At 36.5% G+C, this 21,108-nt stretch overlaps 2 protein-coding genes across 3 annotated transcripts in view; both read right to left on the reverse strand.

Annotated features, from left to right (window-relative positions):
• Positions 1–1,466, reverse strand: part of LOC108413520 (E3 ubiquitin-protein ligase rnf213-alpha-like) — a 65,051-nt gene extending 63,585 nt beyond the window's left edge. For both annotated transcript variants that reach the window (XM_017686077.2, XM_017686076.2), the window contains exon 1: positions 1,312–1,466. In XM_017686077.2, the coding sequence (XP_017541566.2) occupies positions 1,312–1,453 (142 nt within the window). In that variant the 5' untranslated portion in view covers positions 1,454–1,466. The remainder of the gene's footprint in view (positions 1–1,311) is intronic.
• Positions 1,467–1,572: 106 nt separating this feature from the next.
• The window catches only part of LOC108413519, a 33,498-nt gene continuing 13,962 nt past the window's right edge, over positions 1,573–21,108 (reverse strand). The window contains exons 14-26 of the mRNA XM_037531539.1: positions 18,302–18,329; positions 17,089–17,205; positions 15,781–15,962; positions 12,902–13,146; positions 11,725–11,939; positions 11,411–11,575; positions 8,578–8,761; positions 7,937–7,995; positions 7,649–7,835; positions 6,444–6,545; positions 6,215–6,310; positions 3,707–3,823; positions 1,573–1,671 (exon numbers count right to left, since the gene is read on the reverse strand). Of these exons, the coding sequence (XP_037387436.1) occupies positions 1,573–1,671; positions 3,707–3,823; positions 6,215–6,310; positions 6,444–6,545; positions 7,649–7,835; positions 7,937–7,995; positions 8,578–8,761; positions 11,411–11,575; positions 11,725–11,939; positions 12,902–13,146; positions 15,781–15,962; positions 17,089–17,205; positions 18,302–18,329 (1,796 nt within the window). The remainder of the gene's footprint in view (positions 1,672–3,706; positions 3,824–6,214; positions 6,311–6,443; positions 6,546–7,648; positions 7,836–7,936; positions 7,996–8,577; positions 8,762–11,410; positions 11,576–11,724; positions 11,940–12,901; positions 13,147–15,780; positions 15,963–17,088; positions 17,206–18,301; positions 18,330–21,108) is intronic.

Consider the following 21,108-nt stretch of genomic DNA (forward strand, 5'->3'; position numbering starts at 1 on the left):
CAGCAGTTCAGTGGCTCATTTTTATTTAATAATGCACCAATGTTTTTTATTAATGCACCAAATTTTTTCAGGGGTGACAGGTCTGAATTGCAGGTAGGCAGGCCAGTTTAGCACCTGGACTCTTTTGATATGGATCCATGCTGTTGTAATACATGCAGAATGAGGTTTGACACTTTCTTACTGAAATAATCTGATGAAAAGCAAAAGTTCTTTGCTATTTTATGTTGAGAATCATTATTCTTGAATTGTAGCACTATTTGATCATACAGTCTTTCACAGAGTGGAGAACCCCTCCTCATCTTTACTTCTGAAGGACTCAGCCTCTCTGAGATGCTCGTTATACCCAATCATGTTACTGGCCTGCTGCCAATCAACCATCACATGTTTTTTTAGCATTACACAACTTTACCAGCCTTTAGCTGCCCCATCACAACTTTCTATTGACATCAAATTTAAAATGGGCAAATATTTTTCAAAAGACAATAAAATTTCTCAGTTTCAACATCTGTTATGTTGTCTTTGTACCATTTTCAATTAAATACAGAGTTTAAATGATTTGCACATCATTGCCTTTTGTTTTTATTTAGATTTTGCACAGCGTCCTGACTTTTTTGGAAATGGGGTTGTAGGTGCTAGCATAAACTGGACAAAATTATTAATAGCTATTATTAGCTATTAATAATTATTAATAGCTGTAGCCAGTCCTGTAGCTGATGTCTGTGCTAAGACTCATCAAGACATTATGAACAAGTAACTTTATTTGGCTAGCTAACTTCATTAAATAAAACATTCAGAGGTAAGTGGGTAGGAATAAGAAGGAATTTATATTGCTAGTAATGATAGTACACTGAAAAAACTATATGTTAGCAAATTAAATCTTCTTACATCTAGTCACTTTATAAGAATATTACAAGATTATTTAACTTAAGATTATTTCTAGACATATTATACTTAAGTAAACTTAACTAAAAGCTTGCTGGTCATGTCTTTGTACTGGTGGTTCTGGCAAATATCTGTGTAAGTCACCACTTACTGAATCACAGGTGTGTGCAAATACCACACATTTCTGTTTAGACCAGGGTGTAAACAGAATCCACTAGTACAGTCATCCAGGTGTAGGTTATATACAGTACTATTTACACCATAGTGCAAACAGAATCTGTCTATAAATATATCCTCAGTCAATAATTAAAAATTCAGTATGTCAACATGAAATGTGTTACTGACTAGAAGAGATGCTATAAAGAATAATATCCACATTCACAATTTCTTAACAAATAAAAAAAGAATACAAAACACTCCCAATCTTACCAAGCATTAAAAAAAGATCCTTCAGTTCTTCATCAAAGAGAAGGTAGAGGAGGTAGTCTCCGTGATTCACAGTCTTTGGATCCCCCAGTTTGTTTTCAAAAATGCAAGACACCAATTTTCCAGACTGATGGCACTTCATCATTATCTTCTGACGATCCCCCTAGTTGACAAGACAGTATTGCACCAGTAAAAATGTGTCACCAAATAACCAATCATAGAACATATCATAACAATTTGTATTCTGGTACAATCTGTGGACAATCATTTACATGTTTGTTGTTGTTTTGATATTGAATCGTGAACAAGTTCAACTGAAATCTGATTTCTTACCATAGTACGCTGACCTCTCAGCCGGGTAGTCTAAAATATTTTTAAGGGAAGAGAAGACATGCATAAATTAAAATGGTCATACTTGCAAAGAACTCTCATGATATTTGCAAAGAACTCTCACAGTCCTTCTCCTCTTTAGCCATGAGAACAGTGTTTTCAAAAAGAATTAGAAATTAAAGTTACTTACAGTATATGATAATACGACTGCTAGTTTAATTGTAGCAAATCTTGATAACATTTTACTGCCATCAGAAGAGCAACCTGTTAGCTGAGTAACACATTAACTGTATTACTCATTATATTGCTTTGTACATGCTTCGGAAAGTCTAAGGATGCTGGTCTCAGAAACAGACACAGCCAAGAGTATTGTAGAAATTTGTGTTCACAATGAAATTTTGATTCACTTAGGGGCCAATTGATAGTGAAGTGTAATGTGCTGGTTCCCAAAAAACAGACTATCCTACCTTGAATAGCCTTAACAAGTAGTTTAAAAAGTCTTAAATATCCTTAAATATCCTATTTGCATGAATATGCTTGACAAGTAGTTAAACATGTGCTTAAAATTCAGTCAATTTGTGACTTGTTTGTGTTGTTGTTTAATCAATAGGCCTAGCTTTCATGTGACACACTTGAAAAAACTTTAATATTACACAACAAATTTACCAAGTTAAATGTAACATTATATAACCCTGGTTCCTAAAAAATGGGACACTGTGCAAAATGTAAACAAAAACAGAATGCAATGATGTGCAAATCAGTTAAACACTATAGTTAATAGAAAATAGTACAAAAACAATATATTCAATATTGAAACTGATCTTTTTTTTGATGTTTGAAAAACATATGGTGAAATGTTTGAATTTGCTGCCAGCAACATGGTACAAAAAATTCAGACCAATGTCTGAATTCATTACCAATGTGTTGCATAATCTCTTCTTTCAACAACACTCTGTAAACATTTAGAAACTAAAAAAAACTGGTGTAATTTTGAAAGTGAAATGTTTTCCCATTTTTGCTTTCTGGGTGAGAGGTCTAGACTGCAGGCCGGCCAGTTTAGCACGCAGACTCTTTTACTGCAGAGTCATGCTCTTGTAATTTCTGCAGAATATGATTTGGCTTTGTCTTGCTGAAATAAGCAAGGCCTTCCCTAAGAAAGACTCCACCTGGAATGGCAGCATATGTTGCTCCAAAATCTGTATATATCGTTCAGCTTTAATGGTGCCTTCACAGATGTGATCACCCATGCCATGTGATCGCTATACCATCATGAAAACTGGCTTCTGAACTGTGCACTGATAGCAGACTGAGTGGTCTTTAGACCGCAGGACACGGTGTCCATTGTTTCCAAAAAGAATTTTACATTTTGATTCGTCAGTTTACAGGACACTTTTACACTTCACCTCAGTCCATCTTAAATGAGTTCATGCCCACAGAATGTGGCGGTGTTTCTGGATCCTGTTTATATACAGTTATTTCTTTTGCATGGCAGACTTTTAACTCACATTTGTTGATGCAGTTGATGGGAAAGATAGAATAAAACATTCCCTGAGTAGTAATCAGTAAAGTAAATAAGGTAACATAAGGAAGCAGACTAAACTTTTAATGTCAGTCAATGGAACCAGACTTTTTCCAAGTCATTTTGTTCCATTTCATTTGTAATTTATCATGCACCATGAACTCTGAATACAATGTAAAGGACAACAGGCATAATGACATACATTTCCAAACTCTAAGAGCATCTAGGATCTTAATCTTGGAAGATCTTTCTCTTATATTGGTAATAAACTAAGGAAGAGTTTACCAGACTATATTAAGAATGCAACTTCGGAAGTTTTTTTTGTTCATGTTACTTGGTTTACTGGAATTATTTGTCTCTATAGGAAAAAATTATTTTATGTTATGGTTTATATTATTATATTATGGTATTATATTATGGTTTACCTAATTATTAGTTCAACTTTTAAATTCCAATATATAAAGAATTGGAGAACTGAAGCGAATGCATCCTATAAAATTAATATTATACCATCATTGTGTAAGTGCTGCACTGACTTAGAAAACTCACCTTGCTTCTGTACACCGTGTTAATGGCATCTAAAGCACAATTTAACAGGCAGTCATGCATTGCTGGAGAAACACGAGAATTCTCACAGTAGAGTGTCACTTGCATGGCTTCACTTTCCTGTTAAAGACAATATACTTGACATCAACCGCATACAATAACTCCCTTAACTGAAGCTGAAATGAAACAATGAATAAAGGTGCTGAAAGTCGTTCTAAGCTAGACAGTCAGAACATATAATGCAAGTGACTTTAAATGTGTGTTGTGTCACAATGACAGATGTGCTGGATTATGTACTGACTGAACCTAAACTAACAGCTGATGCTAAATAGTACATAGAAAATTAAAAATAAACAACTTGAACTAAATTGATTTCAACATGAAGTTGCTAATACATTTGCTGAACATAAATTATTTAAGGTATGCCTTTTTGGACAGGAGGGTGGAGTGTTTCGCAAAGATATATTTGTATGAAGACATTTGAGCATGCATGATCAAATTACACAGTTTTCTACGTGAAAAGTCAACACCACCTCTGCATAGAACAAACATAAATTTGATGTTTCTCAAAAATGAAATACACATTTATTATTTACAGAATTTTACATATTGGAAAAAAATGAAATGTGGGCTGCAACTATCGAATATTTTTGGAATCGAGTATTCTGTCAATATTTTCATCATTTAATCGAGTATTCGGATAAATCACATGTCTTTTTAAACAACTATATCAAGTGTGTTATGCAACATGAAAAGTCTCTTAAAATGAGCAAGCAACTGGCTGTTATTCCTCACAAAATGTTTTTATTCAAACTCAACACTTATTAGATCAAAGCTTAAAACCTTCAGCTTATTTTCTCCAGAACTAAGCCAATTTATTCAACCTTTCTGTGAAACTTTTATGATGTACATGAAAAAAAACTATGAAATACAGCTTAACAAACATAGATTAGCCTATTTGTCCTTAGTTTTATCTGAATAAAAAAAGGAAAAAGGGTGTAGTGAATGTAGTCATAAATGAATTTGTTCTTCTGTTGCATTTATTATTACTACTTTGTGTCATACTGAAGTTTATTCTATGCAGATTTTGAATCAGTTTCTTTTCACTCGTGTAAGGGATCTGGGGATCTTGACCACCAAACTCTATTTTTTTGGGGGATCTTGCCCTTCCAACTATAGGTTATTTAATGGTATTTTAAAAGAATCAGAAATATAATCAGTACAGAAGTTTGTTTAAAATGTGCCAGTGTGTAGATGTTCTTTTGTGCCTAGAGCTTATCTGTGTGATGGTCAAGGTTGTCTGGTTCGAGGGATCAGAGTCAGGCTCTACACACATACACACACACACACACACACACACACACAGACACAGTGAAAACCTACCCATAGATTAGAGGGGCGACTATCACGTCAATTGATGACATTTCGACATTATTGACAATGAGAGTCTGTCTGGTGGGGGTTATTAGTTAGATTAGAGGTTTCTGTGCCTGGAGGCTATCTTTACGATGTTCAAGGCTGTTTCTATCAAGGAATGGGAAGATGTCACTTACAACTTTAGGCTCCATTAAGTCTGCACATCACAACACACACACATACATCCACTAAGTCTGCACATCACACACACACACACACAAACACATTATTTAGTGGCCTACATAATCCTGGTCTTAATCTGCTTTCGGCTCCCTGTATCAGCACTGGCCTTGGCCAAGGCCACTGCTGGAACAACAAATTCCTCCAGAAGATCACTGCAGCGAGACGCTCTTTTATCCCTTCCCCTATTTCCCCGGACACCTGCTGATTGTCGTTCTGCCTAGGACCCGATCAAGGTTGTGTCCATGGCAATTTGCTGTGTTATTGCTACGACACCCTGCAGACTGAGGCACCTAGACTGGGATGCCAGGAGAAGCGCCTTAAGGCTCTCAAGCCTATTTTTCTTCATTTTATTTTACTTTCACTTTTGTTAAACTTTTCATATTTAGCATGTTTTTTCTGTCTTGATTGCTATTTTTCCTATTTCCTTCATTATCATAAAAATTGTTTTGTCCAGCGGTTTCATCCTATAAACTGGCAAAACTCCTTTTTTACTCAGGTTGTTGTTTTTTTTTTACACCACAATGGACATTTTTTCCATTTTCAAAATCTTACACTCGCATATTAACAAAATGTCATTTGACCAGCGGTGCCCAAACTTTTGCACAAAATTATACATTCAAAAGCTGGCCTTACACAATTGAATACTACCCAACTATGCTTAGTCATAAATTTTAGTTATGCCTCAACCAGAAGCTGACCGATAACTATTTTCTCTGAAGGAAGAATCTCTCTCTCACACACACACACCTTCTGGGTCGTGGAGGGTAGGAAGAATAAATTATTTCTAATATCAAAATATCAAACCTAATCTTAACTTTTTCAGCCCCTATACTGACATAGCTGACAGTTGGTAAATGTTTTCATGTAAAAGGCAAAATTCGTTAGCTTTGTGATATGCCTAATGTAACTTACTTTTTTGAGTTTCTCTTTGAAGAGACTCTTTAACTGTTCCTCCCACTCTGTTTGCCAAATATCTGGTAGCCGGAGATCAAACAGTTGAGTCCATTCCTAATGAGGAAATCACAAACATGAATATTCCTGGTAAATGTGGAACAAGGACACAGTAGTGTCAGCTGGAAAAGAACTTTAGATATATTAGCCTTTATTCCAGCATGGCAAAAAGTTAAAATAATAGACATACCTTAATCAGCTGATTTCCACCAGATTTCCAATTGCTTCTAATACATCCTGCCATTTTCTGCCTTATATTTGGCGTAAGAGCATTGCCCAGTTTCTTCAAATCCTGCAAGTAAAAGCATTTTTTATATCACAACTATAATATACAACTGTGGCAAGTTATTTATGATAAAGAAATAAATCTACTTTTGCTACCACTGGCTGCCATTCTGTGTGATTTTTTTCTTCCAAATACACATTAGTTTTAACTCAGGCTTGGGAAAGGGCCAAGACACACTGCCTGGGCGACCAAATTTGGACCCAAGAATACACATACAGAGCGGCAGAGCTGGAATGCACTTTAAAACACCGCAAAATAAACTTAACTGAAATATATCCTAATGAAACATAGAAACTTTACCTTCTGTGAAAGTTCATGAAACCTTTGCAAGGTTCTTCACTCTCACAAATCTCTTTTTCAATCATGGAACTTTACAGAACCCAAAGTGGTTCTTCTATGGCACTACGAAAAGGACCTATCATGGCACCTTTTTTACAAGTGTGGATAAACTTTTATTATTTTTCAGATTCGAGATCACCTGCTTAATTTCCCATTCAGCTATTTGTTCATCTAATTGCTTGGACATTGGTTCTGTTAGTTCTGTCAAATTTTTGTCTTTCAACTCTTTCTGTTTTTTAACAATAGATTTCATGGTGGTCTGCGGAATGTTCAAAGTATGGTATAGTTTTGATAACCAAACTCTAATTGATACTTTTCTAGAACGTCATCCCCCAGTTTGTTTTGATAGCTTCTTGTTCCTTATGATGCTCTTTGTTCAGGCATGTTCTGTAAAAACTCTGTGGTCTTTCAGACACAGGTGTATTTACACTAAAATCAGGTGACATTTTAATTGCATACAGGTAAATTCTATTAAACTAATTACATGACTTTTGATGTCAGTTTGTTGCAGGAGAATAAACTTTGGGGATTCACAGGTGAATAGTTACTCCATCACACATTTGATTCTAAATAAAAACTACAACAATTTTCCTTATGCATCAATATTATGAGCTATTTTACATCAGGTCCAGACATAAAATCCTAGTTAAACCCATTTCAATTTCAGGATTTCAGATTATAACAGCAAAATATGGAAAAGTTCAAGCGGGGTAAATATTTCTTAAGTCTCAGTTCTTAAATGTGTAACTGTTACTATTTTTTGTTATTACCTTGTCATCTGAAAGACAGTCCAGGTAGTCACGGAGTGAATTCAGCAGTTGTAGCGATGAGCAGGCATTCTCCCAATGCTGTGTCCAGTCATTTACTTTTGTAGAATGTTCCACAACTTTTATCATCAGCACTGCACAGGAGTGTATTTCCTTTTTCACCGTTTCTGAAGCTGGGCTTTCTTTAAAGCTTTAGAAAAATCAGAGCATTGTCAAACAGGATATTTAAATAAGTAACACTAGGCTAAATATAAAATGTAATGCCTTTGTAAAAATATTCAATAAGATTACCTCATGTGAAACCACTGCTTGATTCCAAAAGCTACCCCTGAGATAGCATTTTGCAGTTTCTGCAAAATGTAATACAAAATCAATAGCTTCTCTATTATCAGTAGAGCAATTTTTCAGAAGTCTAGTACTGTACATCAGTTTATTGCTTATCTTGAAAGATACACATGCAAGATTACATTTTGAGGAAGGACACTAAACCATGAACTTTTATTGGGGGATACTCATAGTTAACATGTATGAATTTTGTAGATGAATGCAATGTTTCCTTGAAATGCATTAATGTAAAATAAAATATGCAATGGCTTAATATTCAAAATATTATATAAAGTCTAACAACATTCTTAAGATCATTATTCTGTACACTGACATGAGGTGTTGACAAAGAAAATCAGTTATGATGCTCAAATCCAATCATTAGATGAATCTGAATTATAATCTTACAATTACAAGAGAACACTCAATTACAATGAAACAAACATTATCATATAGCCATTTACCCTCCACCCACACCCATCTCATCCACCCATCCAACCATATATATATATATATATATATATATATATGTGTGTGTATGTGTGTGTGTGTGTAAATGTGTGTGTGTGTGTATATATATACACATATATTTGCACTGCCATACTTACATGAAATGGGCACTGTTGCTGCCATTGGCGTAGCTGTGTTAGAAACTGGTGTGGAGTGATGCTCAGATTAGATAAGAGGCTAATGTCACCATATTTCACGGAAAACATTTCCAAAACACTGGAGGCAAATGCCTTGTTTTTCTTTATCTCCTCAGTATGTGTCCTGACCATCTCAGTAAAGTCACTATATAAAAAAAGACATTAGTAACGGATTATAATGTAACGTACAACAACCAAGATTTCAGCAAACGTTCACATATTTCACCTTCTAGAAAAAAACACATACAAAAACTTAATCATTTAAAGGAATCAAAGAGAAAAATGTTCAATTCAAACCCACAAAGAAATATGAGCCCTTTTCATTTGGTCTTGCTGGTCTCACTATTCGGAATAGGGCAGAGAGAGTGACTATAACTTATTCCCTTATGCATAGATCTACAAATGTAAATGCCTCATTTAGCTCAGCCACACAGTCAACAGCACCTCCAGCTTGGAACAGCCAATACCACAGTGAGATTCCATTAATAACAGACTTTTTTGACAGTTTAATAATAATGTTTATGAATATGTACATTATCTTAATTATGTATTTGCTTACAAGCACATCTTGACTGCTACAACATGGAGTGGTGTGAAAAAGTGTTTGCCCCCTTCCTGTTCTCAAATTCTTTTGTATGTTTGTCACACTTATGTTTCAGATCACCAAACAAATTTAAATATTAGTCAAAGATAACACAAGGAAACACAAAATGCAGTTTAAAAATGAAGGTCTTTATTATTAAGGGAAAAAGAAATCCAAACCTAAAGCCCCCCGCCCTGTTAAAACATAAATTAACAGCATTTTATCACATCTTTGGAAAGCTGATTTCACTTTCCCACACACAGGCCTGATTACAGCCACACCTGTTCTCAATCAAGAAATCCATTTCTAAAGCTTTGGGACTCCAGCAAACCAAAGTGAGAGCCATTATCCACAAATGGCAAAAAACATGGAACAGTGGCGAAACTTCCCAGGAGTGGCCGGCTGACCAAAATAACCCCAAGAGCACAGCGATGACTCATCCAAGAGGTCAGAAAAAGACCTCACAACCACATCCTAAGAACTGCAAGCCTCACTTGGCTCAGTTAAGGTCTGTGTTTATGACTCCATCATAAGAAAGACACTGGGCAAAAATGTTCCAAGACAAAAACCACTGTTGAGCAAAAAGAACATAAAGGCTCATCTAAGCTTTGCCAGAAAACATCTTGATGATCCCCAAGACTTTTGGGAGAATACTCTGCGGACTGACGAGAGAAAAGTTGAATTTTTGGAAGGTGTGTGTCCCATTACATCTGGTGTTGAAGTAACACAGCATTTCAGAAAAGGAACATCATATCAGCAGTAAAATATGGTGGTGGTAGTGTGATGGTCTCAGGTTGTTTTGCTGCTTTAGGACCTGGAAGACTTGCTGTGGTAAATGGAACCATGAATTCTGCTGTCTACCAAAAAGCCTCAAGGAGAATGTCCAGCCATCTGTTCGTGACCTCAAGCTGTTCTGCAGCAGGACAATGATCCAAAACACACCAGCAAGTCCCCCTCTGAATGGCTTAAGAAAAACAAAATTAAGACTTTGGAGTGGCCTAGTCAAAGTCCTGACCTGAATCTGATTGAGATGCTGTGACATGACCTTAAAAAGGCGGTTCATGCTTGGAAACCTTCCAATGTGGCTGAATTGCAACAATTTTGCAAAGATGAGTGGGCCAAAATTCCTTCACAGCGCTGTAAAAGACTGATTACCAGCTATTGCTTGATTGCAGTTGTTGCTGATAAGGGTAGACCAACCAGTTATTAGGTTCAGGGGGCAATAACCTTTTCACACAGGGCCCTGTAGGTTTGGATTTCTTTTTCCCTTAATAATAAACACCTTTATTTATGAACTGCATTTTCCTTGTGTTATCTTTGTCTAATATTTAAATTTGCTTGGTGATCTGAAACATTTAATTGTGACAAACATGCAAAAGAATAAGAAATCAGGAAGGGGGCAAACACTTTTTCACACCACTGTAAGTGTTGCTGTGGCTGAGAAACAGCCAATGGTTGGTCATTCTCAGCACTGCAATAACACTGACATGGTGGTGGCATGTTAGTGTGTGTTGTCCTGGTACGAGTGGATCAGACACAACAGTGCTGATGGAGTTTTTAAAGCCCTCAGTGTCGTTGCTGGACTCAGAATAGTCCACCAACCAAAAACATCCAATCAACAGTGTCCTGTGACCACTGATGAAGGACTAGAGGATGACCAAAACAAACTGTGCAGCAGCAGATGAGCTGTCGTCTCTGACTTTACATCTACAAGGTGGACCGACAAGGTAGGAGTGTCTAGTGGCTGGACACAGTGTTTAAAAACTCCAGCAGTACTGCTGTGTCTGATCCACTTGTACCAGCACCACACACACTAACACACCACCACCAAGTCAGTGTCACTACACCGCTGTAAATGACCCATCATCGAAATAATACCTGCTCTGCTGGGGTCCTGACCACTGAAGAACAGGGCGAAAGGGGGCTAACAAAGTATCAGGGAAACAGATGGACTACAGTCTGTAACTGTGGAACTAGAGTGCAGCTGTACAGTAAGTGGAGCTGATAAACTGGACATTGAGCGTAGAAACAAGGAGGTAGTTTAATGAACTGGCTGGTCCATGTTTATCTATGATTTTATGCACTGCTCATTGCACAATAAATGTTGTACTGAAACAAAAGTATGCAGGTAATTACATACTTGCAACCAGTTTGTGATTTTGAGTAAAATACTGTGAGGCTTTACATTTCTCCTTTAAAGACATAAGCTACCTTTGTGTCTTCTCCCCTGGTACATTTTCACTGCCAAAACTCAGTCGCTTATCATGTTCTCTTGGAGACACAGCATAAAACAATGCCATTATCCAAATGGCTCCTTTTGCTGATCTGACTCCGCATGCCGAGTGGAAGATATATTCTACAGAGCTGGAAATTGAACTGGAAGGGAAAAATCAAGAGAGACTTGAAACTGATTTTCATAAAAAATGAATTAATCAGAAGTACTACACATTAACATAAAGCTATAAATGGTATTTTGTTCAAGCATGACAACACCAATCATTAAAAAAAATGAAAACATTAGTTACCGTCTCGCTGTGTCATCTAAACTCATGAGTGTACCTTGCAGTTCACCATTTCGTTTGATGATTTCAGCTAGTTTTTCAACCGATACTTTTTCAAGTTTGATGGAAAGACGGTTTGCAAGAATTGCAGCTGCAAGAACAGTCTGTACTGGTGCTTTATCTTTCAGACTCCCAATTGCTTCCTTAAATGCACTTTTCAGGTCCATTTTGATTGATTCCTGAAAGAAAAATACAAAAGCAATACTGCATAATGAATCATGAATAGAGTTGGATATTGCTAAAGCTGTAAAAAAATACAATGTACACTGTTGAAACTACTGATTTTTGTTAAGATTCAAACAGAATTGAAATGGTTGTAGTAACAGTTGTACTTCATTTTGTGACATCATGACATGCGGTACCATAGGTTCAAACAGTATGTCCAATGAAATGCTACTGTTCTGCTATTTTTATTATTATTGTAAGTTAACATTAAAATTGTAGGCTTAAGTTAAAAATATTACCATGACATTGCAGTTTTTTGCAATTTTGATTTTCAATTTGCTGCAGTGCAAGTTTAATACATTACAAATTGACTCAAGATAGAAATCCTAACTCTTAAAAATTGAATCTTATATGCAATTTTGTTTATTTCATAAGATGTGTTTACATTTTATGCTAACCATGTATGTTCAGTAACTGACATAGAAATTGATCCTTAACCTTGATTGACTAGGTCTTTACCTAACCTCACATAGGACACTGTAAGAAAAAAATTTTTTTTTACAAATATTAAGAAGCATGTGCTATCCTGAACTTGTCAGATCTTAGGACAAGCCTTTCTGAAATATTCCCACTTTGTGGAAAAGAGGGAAGGATTAAATGTTTCAGTCACTGTCTATCTACTATTTAGAATTAGGTCAAGAAATAATATGAAGAAACAGAAGTTAAAGTAGAACCTCTGTAAAACTACAACAGACATGGGTGAGTATTGAAGAAGCTGTGATCTCATCAGGTAGAAGGGACAGCTTGTTTGAATTTTCCCTGCTACACAGGTGACAGGTAACTAAGCAGTTAGGATTGCAAGATGACCTTACAGTAGCTGTAACTGATTATGTAATTGCAATTACGAGATAGTATAATCACATTGACTTGTAACACTTATACTTCATAGATATTAACTTAAATCAGCAGTACTTACCAAAGAATGTGGTATTTTGAAAATATCATCAGCGCGCACTACTCGTAGTTTTATACAGTCGATGAAAAATGTCACTGTTTTTTGCATTTCACTTAAATCCTCGTTGGTGCAGTATATTAGGTGAATTAAAGCAATCTGAATGAATTTACTGCGGATTTTGTCGATCTCTGTTTTTCCAGGTTTCCAAGTTGGCCACCAGCTCAATATTGAAAACGACAGGCATATATCATCAAACTGATGAAAGACTGTAAATAAGACAAGTAAAGCATAATATTTTGGGTTAATATTTTGCTCGCAATGCAAAATAAAGAAAAACAAAAGTATTTGTTTTTATGCAACATTTCATGCACATTACTTTCAACAGTTTAACAACAATTAGAGGAAGTAAATGAATTGGTATTATGGTTTCATCATCTACTAAACAAGTACTTTTCACTGAAAATAATGCATTCTAAGTATGGAAATAACATATATGCAGCCTGTAACAACAGAACCAATTTACTGAGCCGTCTACCTATGCTTTTCTCTTAAGAACTATCTTTTAAATCTATCCACTACCCCTCTACATTCATACTCACACTGTCATCATTTCTTCATCCTTTTCATTCATTTTTCCTCTGTTACGTCCATCACTCATGACTTATAGCACCTCTCACTACCACACTACATATCATCCTCTTTTTTTAGTTAATTCTTCCAAATTCCTTTATTATTATCAAGGGGCCAGATTTACTCATATTAGTAAATCATCTTTTGGCATTAAAATGTGATTGTTGTAATTTACTAAATAGGTGAAATAAGATGAAAGGGATAGAACTGGTCTTTTGTGCTTTTGCCTCATTACATATGTATTTATTGCAGTTTTCTTTACTAAACACAATATGTGATCATTTCATTAAGCATGTGAAAAGATCTTATTTGTCGTGCTGATAACTGTTAGATTTTATTTAATAAATGAGACATTTATTTGTTTGGACTTATGGAAAAAATGTCACATTATTCTTAGTCTGATGAGGGATATAAAAACACCAAAAACAAATTATTTTAATGAAACTATGTTTTAAACTGCTATTTAATAATTCATATTTCACATTTTATCAAAGTGTCTTAAAAGCACAATTTTGCCTAAATAATGATTTGGCTGTCTTCTTTTTAAAAGAAGATAAAATAATCTTTTAATGTACTGAAACTCTTTCAGCTGTGCAGTCCATGCATTACTGAAACTTACTGTTACTTTGTAAGGTTTGTGGCTTCTGTGTACACTATCACAGAAATGTCTTTGCATCAAGGTGAAATCAAGAACCAAACCTGTTCTTCTAACCAGTTCTTCAACTACTTTTTTGAAAACAAGAAATTCTTTTTAGTTTTTACTGTAATTATATATTTTGTTTTGACAGACAAAACACACAAACTACTATAATGAATATTTTTGAACAATCTGCTTAGGTGCCTAAGACTTTTGCACAGTAATGTATAAAGACCATATACATTTCTCCAAAAATAACTTACTTACTTGGTCACCTTTTTTCTCATTTTTTCTTAAGTTGTCTTTGTTTTCTTTTCAGTCATTTCACAAACTGCTCATCTTTTAGCAGCTACAACCCTAAAGGGAATTTCTTAACTGGTTGAAACACACTCTCTTGATTTGCCTCCACAATTCAAATTAGTTTGCAGGTGACATCAATTAAAGAACAGATCACAAGGATCCCAAACTACAGCCAACTGTGCTAGCTAGGAGGAATTAATGAAAAAGTTATAGTGCTTATAAGCAATTAAGTCTATTCGTCCTCAAATTATCGATGTTCATCTTAAATCTAAAACTATATGCAAGTTGAGTCACACTAAACTAAACTATTTAGGAAAGATGACAAATATGAGAAACATGCTGAACATGATATTACACGTTTCTAATAGATATTTTACTGACACAGCAACTCCTCCAACTCTTTACAACCAGACCAAAACTGAAGTTATGGAATCACTGAAGCAAACAGGTAGGATAGCTGTAACATGGTGCGTGGACTTTCATTGCAACAGGATCTTATTTCACCATAACAGAGCATTTTATCGCAGATGAGTGGCAGCAGCATTTCATGTGCTCCAAACAAGAGCAGTGAATGAGAGCCTTCCAGTTCACTTGCCAAACCACTTCCAGTTGTTTTAATAAAATCTTTTAATAAAAGATACTGGAAATAAGTTCATTATGAACTATTACAAATACCAAGTATTTAGTATCAAGTTGTCACAGAGCGAGAGAAAAAGAAATCCTGTATTGAAAAAAGATGCATCAATAATCGTTTTATGACTGCATTGCAGCCTCTGAATCATAATCGAATGAGGTGCCAAGAGATTCCCACCCCTATAATCTAGCAATTTGGCCACTTAGCAATAGATGTGTTGTGTATGGACAAAAAACACAAATATTTGTCACACGTGAAAAAAAATGGGAGTTGGGTTATTCTTCTCCGCAGTGGACAGATGCTTTCAATGTTGCTTAACTTTGTATCTCCAAAAAATGCTTGTTGTTTACTGGTCATAATTTAGAATAGTTCTACACATGTGTGTTTAATCACTGTAACCAGTCTAGTTTTATCTGTGACATGCTTCAAGTGCTTCTTGTCTGAGAAAACTCAAAGACAGCTGTTCTCCTCCTGATTCCTGCCATTTTCAGTCCACACAGACTAAAGGAAATCAACTAATTTGAAGGCTCAAGATACTAAGATAGTATTTTTGGCAAAATGGAAGGACTTGAATGTGCTACTGCCAAACATACTTTTCTATTTCTTTGGATAACCAACTCTTTTCCTCTGTTGTAGAAAAATGGCCCCAGAGAAAATAAAGAAATAATAATAATAACAATAATAACACAAGACACTCACCATTGTCTGACTCCAAGGTTTTCCTATGCAGTCTTCTGTAATTGTAAGTGGTCTTTCCTACTGTAAGGGTTTCAAAGTAGCTGTTGTCATTGATTATAAGACAATATGTGTAGGAGAGACCATCAGCAAATGCTCTACTCATAGGGAGATCAAGTGTACATATCAAGTCCTCTTTGTCACACCTAAAAAAAATTACAACAGAACATTCTTTACAAAAACTATACAGATCTACAAGAAATTTCCATTTCCTTATTGAATAATGCATATTGCTTAATATGACTAATTAATAGAAACAATCATGATTCATGTAATATATAAAGTAAGGAGAAACTAATGGCATTTGAGCAAGGTTCACATTTTGTTCTTCTTTTGTTTCCGTGAAAGGAACCTATTATGACAATTTGTAGACTACAGTGGATTTTTTTAGCCTCTGATTCATAAGACATATTTTAAAAACTGTCAAATGTAAGAGACATTAACCTCCCCTTTTCTGTACCTTTCTGTACCAATTAACAACTGCAGCCAACTCTGAAGAGTAGAGCTGAAAGTGCTTGTGAACAAAGTTAGTCTCTGTTATTTGTGATGTCTGTTAGATGACCACCCCCCTCAAATAGTTTTAGTGAAAAATATTTGATTTGTTGATGATGATGATGAACCTTTATTGTCACTAGTCATAAGCACCAACGAAACTGGCCATCAACCTGTCCAAGCACATACAATATGACAAACGGGGGGGAGACAGGATGGGAAGACAGGAATGAGGAAAAATACAGAATATCGAATACATGGGGAAGGGAGGAGATAAAAAAACATGATACACAATATTCAGGGGTTTAGTACTGATATCCAAACAACGACAGCATATGCAAACACAGAGATGTTTGTCATTATACAACCATAAATATTTCAACTCATTTAAATTTGTGAGCATTTCTGCATCCATTCTTCTCAGATTCATAACTCATTTTTTCTATGTATAGCTAACAGAAGCAAGCTGTTTGTAAAGTTTATTCTTTTATCACTATAGCAGAATATGTTTATTTCTTGACCATAAAAAAAGTTATATTTCCAATGTTATTTATTGGAATATTTAGCTCCTTAAATCAGTTCTGGTGACAAATATTTCATATTTATTGGGCTTTAATCTTAACATATATCAGTCCTATTATTTTTTCATGTCCTGTGGTTTGTCCTGCAAACATCCTGCTTTTGTTGCGTTACCTGCACTCAATCATGCACTTGGCATAAACTTTGAGTTGTGCTTGTAGTGGATGAAGAAGCACTAAAACAGCATAGATGTGGACTTACCTTACAGGCTGCATCAGAAATTTGCACCCATTCCAGTCAACGAAGTGCAGCATGCTGTTCTCCACAAGGAATTCCTTCCGCAGGACAGCAAAAAATTTCACACAAATGTATTCTTCCCTATATATAGTTCCAAAAGAGAAAGGATACATTAACAATTGAATATAATCATTGCAGTTAAAAGTACAATCTGAAAATCTTTCACTTCTTGGTTTTCATGTCCTTTCTATTATTTCTATTCTGAGTAAATTAACTGAATTTCTAAGGATTATATTGTAAACAACACAATTTTCCTTTTCAAATTGTTTTAGACAAATTTTGGCCCAGTGCTGGTTATTGCCAGTTCCTCTCTGCTAAATTCATATCACCTGTTGCATGTTACTCACCAGCCAGGAAGTTTTATGCTTCCTTTGCAATACATGTTGGCCACAGGATTGGAACCAGGATGCACACACACACACACACACACACACACACACACACACACACACACACAGACACTCATTCACACACACAAACACACACTCACACACACACTCACACACACACAGACACACACATACACACACACACATACACACACACACATACACACACACACAGACACACACATACACAGACACTCATTCACACACACAAACACACATTGCACACACACTCACACACACACACACACACATACACTCATAGACACACACACACTCTCTCTCACACACACACACACGCACTCCATCTCTTACTTAAATATTAGGCGACTAGTACATGGATTTATTTACCCTGACGTGGAAGTCTGACTAGGTGTTTGTTCTGGAATGCCTACTTTTAACGATCCAACCACATCATGTGCTGCCCAAATTTATTTACCACTTGAGTAGCCTGTTTCACTTGGAAGTGTGTCACATTAAGCAAGGAAACTGCATTCTGATTCTGAAGTACAAGGTAAATCATATTTATATATGATATATATAAATCATATAATGAAATGGTCATTTTTTCTGTCAAGGTCTCTTTTGGAGCCCATGTCCTGGGTCAGCCCTCATATGCTGTCCACTTTTTTATTCTTGGTGCATATAATAGTGTAAATAGACATAAATTCCTTTCACAGCAGTCTCCTTGAAAAAATTATAAGTATTTCAGTTGAACTAAACTGAAGTATACAGAACTTAGAACAAATAATTAAAATTTGTTCAACACTAAACGTGACAAAATATATTACCTGGTGTCATTTTGTAGACCACCTTTGTCTAAAACAAAGAAAGAAGAAGAAAAAAGAATACATTTTACTCTCTCTCACACACACACACACACACACACACATATACATACCTATCTATCTGTCTATCTGTATATTTGCATACACACACAGTAGCAAGAAAAAATGTGAACACTTTGGAATTTCTGCATTAATTGGCCACAAAATGTGATCTGTTCTTCACAAGTATAGACAAACAAAATCACCCTTATTCATTTAAGTTGCATAAAAATGCGGATTTGCCTGTTTCTAATGACATGAAATGCTCTGCAGCAGATTAATGAATGAGTCCACTGCCCCCACTACTGACCAAACTTTATAGTGTTAAAATTACCTTTTAATATCCATTATGTTATTTATCTTTTGTTTCTTGGTTATCTGTATGCAATGATTTCCAGTGATCTGTTTATTATGCAGTCATATCTATTGATTTTGCTGTGATTAGCTGTACAGCTTAAGGTTTGATCATTTTAGAACCACATGTGAACTTAAACTATACTTAGCTCTTCTTTGAGCATTTTGCCTTTGAAATTACTTTGGCTAGGCGCCCATTTTGGGTAAAGCAGACACTACTATATTTTCTCTATTTATAGACAGTTTGATTAACTGCAGACCGATGAACACCTAAACTCTTTGAGATTAGTTTGTAACCCTTTACAGCTTTATGTGATTCAACAACTACTGTTCATAGCTCTTCTAAGATCTCCTTTTTGCAAGGCACAGTTCACATCAGCAGATGCTTTTTGTGAATAGCAAATGCAAAACATTCAAATGTTTTTTATAAGCCAAATAAAACCTCCAATCTCATTTCCTTGATTTAATTTTAGGTTTGTTAACTCCTGACTCCAATTAGCTTTTGTTGAAGTGATTAGCCTTTAATTAAAATTTAATAAGGTCCAGTCAAAGAAAATTTTCTCAAACAAAGGTCCAGAACATCATAATGTCTAACATGCATTGTGATTCAGTGCCATATACTGTTTACTGAAGTAGTAGTTATATCAACATCTTACACAGTCAACAACTGAATGTACAGATCAGCTGTGTAGAATAGTGGAGCACATTTTCAACACAAGCCTGAAGCTGGGGAAAGCACCACAACTGTGGAAGACATCTTGTGTGGTGCCATTGCCAAAAACACAGCACCCAAAGGACCTCAGCAGCTACAGGCCGGTGGCACTGACGTCACACCTGATGAAGACACTGGAGAGGCTGGTCTTTAGACCACTCCGCCCTATGGTGAGCTCATCTATGGACCCACTTCAGTTTGCCTACCAGCCTGGCACCGGGGTGGATGACGCCATCATCTACGTGCTGCATGGAGCTCTTTCTCACCTGGAGAAGCCTGGGGGCACTGTGAGAATCATGTTCTTTGATTTCTCCAGTGCTTTCAACACCATACAGCCTGGGCTCCTGAACGACAAGCTGGAACAGGCAGGGGTGGACCATCACCTAATGCACTGCATCCTGGACTACCTCACCAACCGTCCACAGTATGTGAGGACAAGGGACTGTGTGTCCAACATGGTGGTCTGTAACACAGGGGCCCCACAGGGGCCCCACAGGGGACGGTGTTAGCACCGTTCCTCTTCACGCTGTACACTGCAGACTTCATGTACAACTCAAAACTGCCACCTACAGAAGTTCTGATGACTCAGCGATCGTCGGCCGCATCACAAATGAGGACGACGGAGAGAACAGAGAACTGATTCAGGACTTTGTGGACTGGTGTCTGCAGAATCACCTACAGATCAATGCAGGGAAGACCAAAGAACTGGTGGTGGATTTCCGCAGACGCACACATCCCCCTCCAGCAGTGAACATCCAGGGAACGGACATTGGAAGAGTGGACTCTTATAGGTACCTGGGTGTGCACCTTAACTGTAAACTGGACTGGTCAGACAACACAGCTGCACTTTGCAGGAGAGGACAGAGCAGACTCTACCTGCTCAGGAGACTGAGGTCATTTGGAGTGCAGGGGCCACTCCTGAGGACCTTTTTTGACACAGTGGTGGCATCAGCCATCCTCTATGCAGTGGTCTGCTGGGGCAGCAGCATCTCCACTGCAGACAGGAAGAAACTGGACAAACTGGTCAGGAGGGCCGGCTCGGTCCTAGGGACTCCTCTAGACCCAGTGCAGGCGGTGGGAGAAAGGAGGATGCTGAACAAGCCAGCATCCATGCTGGAGAACGACTCCCACCCCATGCATGAGACTCTGGCAGCACTGGGCAGTTCCTTTAGTGACCGGCTCCTTCACCCCAAGTGTGTGAAGGAGCGCCATCACAGGTCCTTCCTTCCTGCTGCTGTGAGACTGTAGAACCAGCACTGCTCCCAGTAGACCACACACACACACACACACACACACACACACACAATATACACACACACACACAATATACACACACACACACAATTCACACACATTCAGAATGCAAACATTTTTCAATGTGCAATATGTTCCTATGTTCCTAAGTGCAATACAGATGCAACTCTTATTTTATTACTATCCTTATTTTGTTGTAAATAGTCGAGATTTAAATTTAGTTTTTATTATTTATAATGTTTATAATGTTTTCCATTTCCATTACTGAGTGCCTTACTCCTGTTACTCTGCTGCTGCTGTAATACTGTGAATTTCCCCGCTGTGGGACTAATAAAGGATTATCTTATCTTATCTTACAGTCAAATAAAGTACAATTCAGTGATATTTCAACAACATTCATTGTCAGTTTTCTCTTTTTAGAGAACACCATTTAAAATAATCTGACTCACTT

This window comes from Pygocentrus nattereri, chromosome 20 (genome assembly GCF_015220715.1).
Source record: "Pygocentrus nattereri isolate fPygNat1 chromosome 20, fPygNat1.pri, whole genome shotgun sequence".
Classification (NCBI taxonomy): Eukaryota; Metazoa; Chordata; class Actinopteri; order Characiformes; family Serrasalmidae; genus Pygocentrus; species Pygocentrus nattereri.